Raw genomic sequence first — 13505 nt, 5'->3', positions numbered from 1 at the left:
GAGGTCAACTGTGCTGGCATTCTCAAGCTCATATGGAAGATTGCCTCCAAGAGCAACAATACCTGGGTCTCTTAGGTCTACTCCTCCCTCCTAAAAACAACTATCTTTGCTCTGTCTCTCCCTCCTCTGATGCCTCTTGGATTTGGCTTAAAATCCTTTCCTCCAGACCTAAAGCCTTGGGAGCCATTACTTACTCCATTGGTAATGGGTCCAAGACCTCTCTCTGGCTGGACCCATGGCACCCTTCAGGTATCCTCATTCCCCTGGGAACTCCAAGGATTATCTATTATTGTTGTCTAAGTCGAACTACCAAAGTCTCCTTTATCTTCTCTTGGCATTTGGACCCCTCCCCCCTCCTCTCCTCCTCTTGCTGACCTCTGGGCCTCCCTTCCCCCCATTCCCCCCGGCCACAGAGGCAAGGACGATTTAGTTGTCTAGACCCAGTCTAACTTGGGACGGTTCTCTTCGGCCTCTGCTTGGGATGTCATTAGATTCAAAGGTTCCCTCATCCATTGGAGAAACATAATTTGGTTTAAAGGCAACATCCCCCACCACAATTTCACTGCTTGGCGAGCTCTTTCCAACTGCCTTTGCTAGAATGGCATTGAAGTTGTTAATCATCTTTTTTTCTCCTGCCCCTTCTCTTCCGCCGCCTGGAAGAGAGCCCTTAGTAATTGTTGGCCTTCTTGCAGACCAATCCTTCCGTTGAGTAGAGAATGGATTTGGGTGGACATAACTTTCCGTGGATCCTCCATTTGTGATACAGTTGGGAAGCTCACCTTTTATGCTACGATCAGTCATATCCATAGTTGTCACGGTGTCATGGCGATCCAAGGCGGTAGAGGGGTGGCTAATCGATTCGGTGATGAATCACCTGTTATGTTGTTGCCATGGCCATCAAATCGCCCATGTGTTATTTTTTATTTTTTCTATTTTCTAAAATTATTTAGTATGGTACAAGTCTTACAATATATACCCTATAACATATATAAATCAACATTAAGCATCATCAAATCATAAAAAATCAACATAGCCATATGAAGACATCAAAAATCAACATGAAATATTGACTTGTACAGTTATACATCAATTCATAAAAAATTAACATGTACATCAAGTCATAGAAAATCAGCTTATTGGCAGGATTTAATGTGTGACCGACTCCTTGAAAAAGGACAGGGACCCGCAACATGTCATTCAAGAATCAATCAGGAAAGCAAACCAAGATACAAGTGCATTTTTTATCAACAAAAGCACAATTCAATGGATGTATTTATTCTGGTAATGATTTGAAATCAGGTTCCTTCAAATCCGAAAGAAAACTTAAAGATATTTTTTTTGGCTGTTAACCATTATTGATTATTGAAGACTTGCAGTTGTAGTCTTGTAGAGTTGAGGAAGAAGACTGAAGGAGAAGAAGAAGAGGTGGAGACAAAGAAGACTGTAGAAGAATTGAAGAGTGAAGACAAAGAAGAAGAATAGTCGGGGAAAAAGAATAGAGTATTACGGAAGAAGAAAAAAGGGTTAAGGAAGAAGAAGAAGAACTGAAGACGAAGAGGAAGCAAAAGTTGGCCAAAAAAAAAAAAAAGAAGAGGATTAAGGAAGAAGAAGAAGAAGAATTGAAGCAGAGGAGTAGAGCCGTAGAGACTTACCTGACCTGTCGGAAAATGAGGATGCCACGACCTATGATTTGTCGGAGCCATATCAATACTCGTCGGACTGTCGGAGAGTATCAAGAGTTATCAGAGCCAGCAACAAGCCAACAAAGAACAGTTTCACTTTCACTGTTGAGGGTTCATAGACGAAGTCTCGAGGGTTTCACACTTCATAGTTGAGAGTCGAAGACACGAGAGGTTGAGGAATGAGGATTTTGGGCTTTTACAATTGTTCATATGTAGTGGCGTGTATGAAAGCATAATACACCTGCCACTAATTTTCTAATAACAATATAAAAAAGAGAATTAATGTTAATAACTTCAAAAAAAAAAAGCGTACAAAAAACAACCGTTATGTACTCTAATCGTGATATGGCGTCGATGGTGCCGATTTGGCGATGCCAATCTTGATATGGTGCACGCCAATTGTGACTCAAGTAAATCGATCCGCCGATTTGCTACTAATTTTCTACCGGCATGCCAAATCGGCGCCTGACAACTATGGTCATATCTGGGTGGAGCGCAATCCTCATTGATGGACTTCCAACTTTCGCTCTTTGATACGATTTGGAAAATCACCTACTTTGATGTTTGCTCCAAACTTGGATGCCTTGCCTATCGATCAGCCGCCGAAACCCCAAGGAACAGGCTCATTGTTGTGTCCTGGGGTATTCCATTATCTATTATCTCCCTAGCAAGGCCGGTGGGTCACGTAAAACCCAACCCGGATGGCTGGGCCCACAAAAACACTTAAGCAACTCAAGCCTAAGATTAAGTGGCAAAACAATAAATAGATTTATGTTTGCAATCGGGTGGTAGTCCTGTAAATAGATTGAAGTTCATTAGGGTGGCAGTCCTGTAATTTGTTAGAACTTTAAGACATAAGCACTGGTTTACAAAGTGCTAGTAGAAAGGGTAAACTAGGAATTAAATGTAAAAAAATAGGACAATGAAGAATATGGGAGAAAGGGAAGGGGTACTAAAGAAAACTAAGAAATAAGAAAGAAGGGATTAGAAGAATCGTGAGGAGGGGTTGTCTTCTACCTCCAGCCCAAACAAGGGGCGGAAGACTTAAGAGAGGGATTCAGTGGACAACTCATCCCACTGGTTAGTGGTTACAATCTGGACTGAAGTTTCAACGGAGGAATCTTCTCGATCAGCCATCTTAACCCCAGTGAATGGCTGCTCCAACCATCGTGTGAAGAAGAGTTTCTCAGACACACAAGCTGGGCATGACGGTAAGGTATAAACCAGATACATGTCTGAGAACCTTGATCTCATGGAACGAGGTTATTTAGGGATGAGACTCTAGGGTTCAGGTCATCTCAGGAAGGGGTTTGTTTGGCTCAAGATTCAAAACTGAAAGGGTTTACATAGATGGGATCTGCCGCGGTTTTCTTATGTTGTAAATTCTGCCAGAACAGAGTACTGGAAGTAGTAACAACACAGCATAAAGGAAGGAGGAGGAAGAAGAAGGGAGAGGGATGGATCGCACAACTGGGGGGGGGGTCTGCGGAAAAGGAGAAGGTGGGTGTCTCGTGGACAAGGAGAGTAAGAGGAGAGGGGGGGGAGGGAGGGAAGGAAGGCAGCCTACACAGGCATTTCTCAAACTCAATTCATTCTTCAATCAATATCCTTATAACTTGGGTTACATCTTAATTTATACTAAACTGAAATTAAGGCTTCCTAATTAAAGTCTGAGACTGAAATAGAAATAAAATCTCCTAAAACCTGGGCTAATAGAATTAGAAGAAATAAAGCAATACTCAAATTGGTAACTCTTTACCTATCTGGAAATTACTCAAAAAATAAAAGATTATAAATATTCTCAGATGAAATAAAATCATAAAAGACTATAATAACCTTGAACCCAAATCCGTAACTTTGATTCCAAATTGGATCTGATTCTTGGTCCGGACTCTAGAGCTGGTTTGGGTCGATCCATCGAAGCTCTGCTACATCACTCCCTCCCCCCCCCCCCCCCCCCCCCCCCCCCACAGTGATGCATCATTTCCATGTGTCTAGTTGTTTGTGATACCCAACCCTTCTTCCCCTTGTTTATTCTTTTCCTACTTGGTGAATTTAAATATTCATCCAAAAAACAAAAATAATTATTGAATTTGAGAGCTTACCTTTGTGATTTCATCTTTATTTACCATTAAGACTAGATAGGTGACTTGTTTTCAATCATTATTTTTTTTCTTATCACTCTAGTCATATGTATGTTCAGCCGCATATGCCTTCTCCTTGTTTTCATCAATGGGCAATCGGTCTTGAAATGACTAGGCTTCCTACGTTCAAAGCATACACTATCTCTTCTTTATCTTTAAGGTTTTTCTTACCTTTGTTTTCTCTGAAGGGTTGGCTCTTGTAGGGCATCTTTCCTTTCTTCTTCAAAAACTTGTTGGATCGTCTTGTTATAAGTGATATCTCTTTTTCTATGTTGAAGTCGTCGTCATTGTCATCACTCTCTTCTTCCATGTCTTGAGATGTCTTAAGAGCAATGATCTGCTTTTTAGGTTATGGTTTTTTGCTGTCTGCATTCAACTCTATCTCGTGAGTGTACAAAGAGCCCATTAAGTAGTTGAGACTCATTTGGTTTTGGTCCTTTGCTTCTTTGATAGTTGTTACCTTCGGTCTCCATTTGGTGGGTAGTGATTTTAAAATCTTCCTTACATTTTCAGAGTAAAAAAAAATATTCCATGTCCCTTCAATTTTTTTGTGATGTTAGTAAATCGAGAAACCATGTCAGTAATAGATTCATATTTTAACATCTTAAAAATCTCATAATCATGTACTAATTTATGTATTTTTATTTCCCTTACCTTCGTTGTACCTTCGTAGGTTACAACAAGTGTCTCAAATTTCTTTTGCTAATTCACAAATACTCGATTAAACTCTTTTTCACTCAATGCTTATTGTAGAAATGTGAGACCTTTGAAGTTGTGTTGAACCAATGCTTGTTCATCGATAGTCCACTCCAATTCGTCTTCAGGTACCTTCTTGCCTTCAACATCCATGGTGATCACAAATGGGCCATTATGTATAACTTTTCAAACAAGGTTATTTGCACATGTGAAAACCTTAAATCTGCATTTCTAGTAGGCAAAGTTTTCACAATTGAAATAAGGTGGTCTAAATATGTTTAATCCTTCCTGAGGGGTGAGTGCAGATGCCATGATATTTTACTCATATATGATTGACAAAAGTTTTCATTTTTGAGCTTCCGCTCTGATACTAATTGTTATTTAACCTAAAGGGGAGGTGATTGGGTGAATAGGTTAATTTAGTGGAATTTATTCTTTTTCAAATTTTACCCCGATTGAGTGCTTGTGAACAATATGGAAATTAAAATCTAAGTAATTAACAAGGATAATCACACCAAATGCACAAGGATTTATAGTGGTTCGACTCACTTGAGTCAACTCCATTCCCCTCAAGACCTCCTTGGGAGATTTTCCACTAATTTCCCCTTTCAATACATTAGGTGGGGGAAAATCACCTTTTACATGCTTTCAAGGATAAGAGCCTTAGTACAATAATCTCTTTACTAGATAAGAGAGTCCTTAACCAATCTCTAAAGGCAAAGAGTGACCTACAAAAGACTAAGTACAGTCTAGTCCTTTTGTACACTATCGAATCCTAGAATTCAACCAACTCTTAGGCAAATAAAGAAACAACTACAAATAAAGGTAAAATGTTACCTTAGTGTGGTGCAAGTATGAAATGCAATGAATAAGAATGAATGCACCTTGATATTCTCTTGAAGCTTGCTTATGAACCAGGAAAAGGATAGAGAAGCCTTGTATAAAAAGTTTTGAGTATGGGCTTCTTCTCCTCCTACTGGGATATCATCATGGTTTAAGGTTTCCACCGATATTGTTGAAATTCCCACATTTCGACAGTATCCCAGAACTCCGATGCCAAATACCATGTGACTTTTAAAAGTCAATGATTTTGACCAGTATTGACCTTAAAAGTCAATGATTTCAACGGTATCTCTCAAAATGTTGGAATTTTTTAGTGGACCAATGGGTCAGCCTTTATAAAACCATTTTAAATGGGAAACAAAGCTTTCTTATTTCAAAATTTCGACTGACTCCCTTATTTCTTCTCTATAGATTGTGAAACTTGGGAAATAACTCCAGATTTTTCCCTTGTGCCATCTAATCTTCATTTTAAGCTTGGATTTTACACATTCATAGCAAATCTACCTAAGGAAGGGAACTGGGACCAAAAAGGTAATCTCATCTTCCCTAAACATTGTGTGCCATCCTTTGAGAGCACCGGTTCATTTGAATATGGTGGTGGGTATGGATAGTATAGTATGGTGGATCGTCTACTTCATTTGGACAGAAAGGTAGTTCAGGTGGTGGGTCATCTTTTGTTAACTATCTTTGGGTATCCATCCAACCTTGTGTGTCACATCCACATCCTATCACTGTGACTGAGCCATTTCCTAGGCTGGGATACCTAACTGATGTTGATGATGCATCTTATAGATGGGTAGTGACAGACTACCAAAACAATTGTGCCCAAAACATGTCATGGGACTCATGTGGTGCACTCAAAAGAGCAGCTATGACATCTGCAGCGGTATGCAGCTCGTGGACTGGAACTGCCATTCATAGTTTAAAGTATCTCCGATACCGATACGATACCCTTCGATACGTATCTTAAATTTAGCCGACCAATACGATACACACCGATACGATACATGAATTTTTAAAATCCTTTCGTATCGATATATATCCGACGATACATATTGATATGCATTAATACACCACCGATACATATTGATACGATACGATATGCACCCATACAACTCTATGAAAAATATAAATCGAGGTGAAATGTACGTTTCGGTATATATCAGTACGTATCGGTGAGTATCGGTATGTATCGATCAGTACGTATCGGTGAGTATCGGTCTACCGATACAATGCACTACGGTCATATAATGGCCAAGATGGGTAATTTTTCAGAAAAACACGATTTTTTTAGGGGTTTTTGTTCCAAAGTTGTTGCCAGCCATATTTCTCTCTAACTAAAGTGGAAATCAAGGTTGGGAACAAGGATTTTACATTTATGGGACAACTACAAACCTTGAATTCTTAGTGCAATACCCTCAATTTAGTGTTTATGCATAATACATGTTATCAATAACTTTTTTTAACAAATTCTTTATGCAAAAGTGTTTAAAAAAATGCTTCCTATCCATTTATGTGTGTATCTTTCTTAGCGTATCTCGGATAAGATACGATACCCTCCAATAGGTATCTTAATTTTGGCCTACCGATACCGATACTTTAATCCTTGCGCCAAGACACTCTACTTGGAATTAACTTTTGAGTATTGAGTGTTGAGTGATAACTCACAATTATGTAATATTATTATTATTTTTTTATCCTTTGCATTATGTATTATGTACTTATGTAAATTGTAGACTATATAATGTAGACTATGTACTTATGTAGTATAGTTTCAGACTTTCAGTCAACGAGACTCAACGTACATTACCAAACTTGGTTCACCCCACAAGTATTGACTTTAAGTGTTTTTTCCATTAAACTAATTATGTGAATGTGTTAGAAATGTCTAAAATAGGACATACACAAAAAATAGGCAAAAAAACACATTTTGGGGGTCGAAACCAAAGTTTCCATCCAACCAAGAAAAGTTCCTTGGTTTCCTCAAAATTTTCCAAGTTTAGACCGAAATTTCAGTCTCCCCAAGGGTCGAAACCCGATACCTTGAACCTTGGATATCATTAGGGAAGATCTTACTAAAGCCATTAAAAGTTTTTTTCTCAACCCTCTCAAATCCACAACCTTGATATAACCTTCCTTTGTCGCATTCCCAAGAAAGAAGGTGCTTCCATGTCTGACTTCAAACTCATCTCCCTTTGCAATCTCCTCTATAAATTCATAGCCAAAATTCTAGCAAACCGCCTCCAGCTTGTCATTAACTCCCTTGTTAGTGCTAATCAATCTGCCTTCATTTATAGGAGAAGCATTGGGGATAACATCATTATCTGCCATGAGATTGTGAGGGGGTTTGATAGAAAATCCCACTCCCCTTGGGGCCTCCTTAAGATCGACATCCATTAGGCTTTTAACTCCATTCGTTGGGACTTTATCTCCAAAATCTTGCTTGCTATGTCCTTCCCCCGATCTTTGTCAACTGGGTTCATTGCTACATATCCTCCCCTAAGTTCTCTGTTATAATGAATGGCTCTCTGGCTGGTTATTTTGTCTCTTATGTCGGCATTCGCCAAGGTTGTCCCTTTTCCCTTTTCCTATTCTGCCTTGCCCTTGAGGTTCTTTCTAGATCCATCCAATCCCGCACTGGTGATCTCCTCGTCTCCCCTATTTCCAATTCAAATCCCTCAAGCTAACTCATCTCACTTTCGCTGATGATCTCATGATCTTCTCTAGAGTTGATCCCTCTTCTGGACACCCCTAAGGGGGGATGGGAGCCAATCCCTCTTCTGTACCTTCCTTTGGAAAGGTTCTTCAGAGCTGATCCCCTTATCTATTTTGACTCCTCCCATCCCCCCTTAAGGGTGTATCATGTTTCTTTGGCCTTTGGGTCTTGTACATCCCCCCTTTTTTCTCCCTGTTATTTAATTTTCATATTCACCAAAAAAAAAAAAAAAATTTGAGTATTTCCTGGAAATACGTGAAAAAGTTTTAACTTCAAACTCTAAGACAAAACGCCGCTTTCTTAGATTTAGGATGCTCAATTAGTTTCCTCCAAATGCTAGTAATTAGTTGTGTTTAATGTAGCATAGTAAAGGTATTTATATGTGTGTTTAATGTGCTAATTAAGCTGATTTAACTAATCACAAACGGACACATTTTTCCTCCAGCAGTCGACTTGTACAATGTAGCCTTTTGAAATAGATCTGTTGGAGTCCTTCTTGGCCTACTGGACGCGAGTCGATTGGCATGTACAGGTTTGAACCGGTTTGGTTATGTTTTCATAACCTGTTTCAACCTGTTTGTGCCGGTTTACCGGTTGGAGTGGCTTTGATCTGGTTGGGCTGAAAATAGTCCATCTTTCAGGTCTTTTTATGTGATTAATGTTCACTCACATTTGAGTATTGGACTTCACATATTCTTAGAACTTTGAGGGCCATATTGTCAAGAATCAAGATGCCTCCTAATGATCTTTCTAAGTCAACTTAGGAGTACGACAGTATAAGTGCAAGTGTGTGCACTATTTTATATTAAGATGATAGCGTGATTTTCTTGGTGACTTCACGACTTCAACATTTTTGTCTTCTTGGTGTTGATACAACGTTCTTCTTCATGCTTAACTTTCCAGCTTTATGCTTCATCACTTGAGGTCTTGTTATGTCTTTATTCTTCAACAACGCATTTCATCACGACTTGAAGCAGCTAAGGATTTTCATTTCAACTTGTGGTAAGCATCATCACTTCTTTGGAGTTTCCTTATTTTGGGAGTATGTCAGAATCGAATTAAGGATGATTAGGGAGTTCAGATGAGATATGTAATAGTTTTGAAGTCTAGCTAGAATTAATAAGTTAAGAGTCTTTGATTCAAAAATAGGATTGTATCAAAAGTTGGTTATGCAATGTTAGTAGTTTTAGTTACTAACAAAATTCCTATCCCCCTTTCTGGGTATCTCAGGCTTCTCCATGGGATCTCTTCCGTTCAAATACTTAGGTTTTCCCCTTATCACTGCCGGGCTCTCTGCGCAGCACTGCACTCCCATACTTCTTATTCGTAAAAGACTTCAGCTTTGGAAAGGGAAGCTTATTTCCTATGCAAGTAGGTTGGAGTTAATTCGTTCCGTCCTCCAATCCTACTACATGCACTGGTTTGGGTCCTTCTGGATTCTGCAGTCCATCATCAAAGCAGCTGAAAACCTTATGTGCTCCTTTCTCTGGAAAGGTGTTAATTCCGCCAGATTTCTTCATCCCTTAAAATGGTCCTCTGTTTGTCACCCCAAGTTGGTCTGGGCCTCTGCAGAATCCATGATGTTAACTCTGCTGGTACTTGCAAGTTTATCTGGAAGTTGGTATCCAAGCACAATAGTATTTGGTTTTGTTGGGTTCATTCTTCTCTTCTTCGTAAAGACTCTCTCTGGACGGTATCCCCTCCTCCGATGCTTCCTTGGTTTGGCGTCACATTCTTAACCTTCGACCCACCACCGTCCGAGCTATCCACTCTATCATTGTGGATGGTCTTTCCACTTCCCTTTGGTTGGACGACTGGCATCACTTTGGGGTCCTCCTCGCCCTAGTAGGATCCAAGTTGGTCTACTCCTTGATGTTGGACAGACATGTTCCAATTTCCTCTATCATCCTGAATGGTTCTTGGTCTCCCCCCCTCCCCATTTCTTCCTCCTCCCCTCTCCCCATCATTTGGTCCTCCCTCCCTCCCCAACTTTCTTCCCCTGAGGACAGGATTATTGGTCCCCTGAGCCCTCAAACATTTTCACTTTGTCTTTTTCCTGGAACTTTTTGTGCCCCCACTCCCAACTTGCTCCTTGGCGCAAGATTGTCTGGTTCAAAGGCTGCATCCCTCGGCACAGCTTCACAACATGGGGAGATCTCTCCAACTGTCTCCCTACCCAATCCTTCCTCCTCGACCTTCATATTAGTCTCTCCCCGGCTGTCTTTGTTGGAATGGGATTGAAGACACTGATCATCTTTTCTTTGGCTGTCCTTTCTTTTCATCTGTTTGGAAAAAAATCCTCTTAAAATGTTGGCCTGGTAGGAGAAGAATTCTTCCCTTTCACAGGGAATCGATCTGGGTTGATATGGCCTTTGTTGGATCTTCTATCTGTGACACTATGGGTAAGCTTACTTTTTTTGCCACCATCAACCATATCTGGAAGGAATGGAATCTTTGAAGACAGACTTCCAAATCTTAATCTTTTGACATGATTTGGAATGCCATCTACTTTGATGTTAGTTCCAAGCTCCAATCGCTTTCTCATCAGCCGTTGTGCGACTCCCCTATGAACAGGCTTACTATGGCCTCCTTGGCCCCCCTCCCTCTTCTTTTGCCCCTTCCCGTACCCTTTATTGGGTCTGTAGCATAATTTTAATGTTTTTTTTCTTTTCCTTGCCCCTAGGGGTTTTATATTCCCTTTTTTTCTTCCTTCGTAATGAATTTATCCTACCCCCCACCCCCCCCAAAAAAAAAAAAAGGTATATTTAAGTTGCTTGTAACGAGTACTTAAAAAGTAGGTGATTTACAAAATCTTCAAAATTAGTATAAGCATGTATGATGGGAAGGGGACATCCAAGGCTGTTAGGTTTGATGTTTGCCTTTTTCTCTTTTTCAAAAAAATAAGTTGGAGTTGGTTCTGCTCTTCTTATCTCTAGTGGTTTTGTCCTGGTTTTAGTATTGGTTGTAGCTATGCTAAAGCGTCTTTGAGTAGTTGCCAGCCTAATTTGGCCAACTACTGATATTTTTTCTTGAGGTCACTTGCTGTTTTGTTGCCTCTAAGCACCTCCCTGAGATGTGCTACTACAGACGTTGAAACTTTGCTCTTGCTAGATCCTGAAGGTCAGTAAACTTCATGCCTAAAAGGTTCTGAAGTCCAGTTTCTGTTTGTCTGGTTTCCTGTTTGCTGTCTGTCCAGATTGGTAGGCATTTTGGGTATTCTATTGCTAGCTAAATGCCTTGAGACCCAAATAATCCCCTTTGACTTATAGATCATTATCTTCCTGCTAATTCCAATTGGAAGTTGTCTAATTTGAAGTCTTTGGATCTGTTAAGAGTTCAATTTGGTCTATTCTGGACACTAATTCTTGGATACTACTGGAATACCTTTGTGTTGACTTAATCTGTTTGGTCCTATTGTCAGAGGCTTCTCTTATAAGGTACTGCATCACTGAGTTGGAAATAGAATATATTTCCATTTAATTACTAGGCTAACATCATCTCATGCTCTCTTTTTTCAGTTGTTTAAGGGACCCAATGATGCCAGCATCAGGACCAGACTCTGCTGCCTCTTTTCCAGCACAGCTCACAATCTTCTATTCTGGAACCATTAGCGTGTTTGATGCTATTCCAGCAGAAAAGGTTAGTCATGTAGTTTTTTTGAGTACATGAAACATGTTAAGATTTGGAGAAAGTTTTCCTTCAGCCATGGTGAGGGGTTCACCCATAAAATCTGAGGTCATCATTACTCCCCCCTTACCCCATATGTTGCAGGTCTGAAATGCCCTTAATTGTTCCCTGGCATCCATCCAAGTCACAGTGATGGCCACCGGTGCAGGAATTCCTCCCTCACCGTGGCTCAAGGAAAACCGAGTCCTTGAGATTTTGTTCTCTTTTTTTTTTTCCTGACATCGATTGTTTCTGTTCCCCATTAAAAGGCCCACGCAATTATGCTGATTGCTGCTGCTGCTGCTCCTTCTAAGAACTCAAACAGAAAGGATAATGGGGTTCCTTCTGCAGCTGCTTCACCAGTTCTCACTAGGTCTCCTTCCCTACAGAGTACTGCAGCTGCTGTGGCTTCTCAACAATCACAATTTCAACCCATTCAGAAGACCTCCCTGTGCAATTTGCAAGCAGGTAAAGAGAGAAGGGAAACCTAACCAAAATAATCAGTACATGGGATATGCTTCTCATTTGCCAGGGTTTAATTTTTATTGTGCTTTTCAACTTGTGTTATTGATACAACTGATTATAGTTTTAATTATTTTGGGTAGAGCTTCCAATTGCAAGGAGACACTCCCTTCTTCGCTTCTTGGAGAAGCGACGGGACAGGTATTCCTTCCTCAATGTGTCATTGTATCTATTTGATCCTTGAGGGCATAGCTTTGCGTCTTCTCAAAATGTATATTTCCCCACACGGGTGCACTATTTTGTTAAGTCTTACCTACTCTAAGAGATGGCCTTCTCATAAAATGGTCTGTACAGAGGCAGCCTATCTCCTGCAAAGATTTCATGCTGCTTGCTTGCTTGCTTTCCTGTTCTCATTTTCATAGTAATAGCAAGGAAAAAAATGCCATACATGCAAGGGTGTCAAAGTCCTATTGGTGTGGAAGTCTATTAACCATCGAACTTACCATCCTGAACTTGATATTTTCTGCAGATTGGTGAGCAGGAGTCCTTATACTCCTGTGGTAGTGACAAAAGAAGGAGACAACACAGGAAGTGGCCTCAGTGCTGAAGCTCCGTCCATGCAGGGCTGCTTCTCTGAGACTTCCAAATCTCAGGAAGAGATCCAACCAAGCCCTGCCACCCACCTTGCATGAACTAGTGAATGGAAACCTAGACAAATATAGCACAAACATGTTTACTTTCTTAGCTTGTCGCTATGGTTATTTATCTCACTCCAAACTTGCTCAAAGCAAGTGACCATCTCAACTTGACTTTGTAGAACCAAAAGAATTTGTGCATTCTTGGTAGGTTGTCGTTTCTGAAAATGCCTTTATATGTGATTTCTGTGTTTGCTTGCAGGGATTTTGCAGGGTGGGAATAAAGGGGTGGTTAAGTGAGAACAGATTTCCATTGAATAAGTGTATTTTATGCGTGTTTATGGAATCTTGTCAGGCAGCCTCTGCAAGTAGGGTAGAAATCGTCTGAAATTCTCATCTCGTACAATTCCATACAATTCCACCCTAAACGGCTGACACGTGTAAATATTCCATATGTACGGTTCAGATTAATCAACCATAATACAATGTTAATTAACCATAATACAACCATAATACAATCTGAACCGTAGATATAGAATATTTACATGTGTCAACCATTTAGGGTGGAATTGTATAGAATTGTACAAGATGAGAATTTCAGACGATTTCTACCCCTGCAAGTAAGGGTTTCCTGTCATTTGGGTGTGAGCTCCACCAGACC

At 40.1% G+C, this 13505-nt stretch overlaps 1 protein-coding gene across 3 annotated transcripts in view; it reads left to right on the top strand.

The window, feature by feature from the left end:
• Window positions 1–13105, top strand: part of LOC122063700 (protein TIFY 3-like) — a 30421-nt gene extending 17316 nt beyond the window's left edge. The window contains exons 2-6 of one of the 3 annotated variants that reach the window (XM_042627391.1): window positions 8985–9083; window positions 11600–11720; window positions 12017–12215; window positions 12353–12410; window positions 12739–13105. In XM_042627391.1, the coding sequence (XP_042483325.1) occupies window positions 8985–9083; window positions 11600–11720; window positions 12017–12215; window positions 12353–12410; window positions 12739–12901 (640 nt within the window). In that variant the 3' untranslated portion in view covers window positions 12902–13105. The remainder of the gene's footprint in view (window positions 1–8984; window positions 9084–11599; window positions 11721–12016; window positions 12216–12352; window positions 12411–12738) is intronic. The other 2 variants (XM_042627394.1, XM_042627392.1) reach the window with 2 other exon arrangements.
• Window positions 13106–13505: the final 400 nt, after the last annotated feature.

Source organism: Macadamia integrifolia, unplaced genomic scaffold (assembly GCF_013358625.1).
Source record: "Macadamia integrifolia cultivar HAES 741 unplaced genomic scaffold, SCU_Mint_v3 scaffold1424, whole genome shotgun sequence".
In the NCBI taxonomy this organism is placed as follows: domain Eukaryota; kingdom Viridiplantae; phylum Streptophyta; class Magnoliopsida; order Proteales; family Proteaceae; genus Macadamia; species Macadamia integrifolia.
Note: the sequence above shows the minus strand (reverse complement) of the source record. Positions and strands in the feature narration are given on the sequence as shown.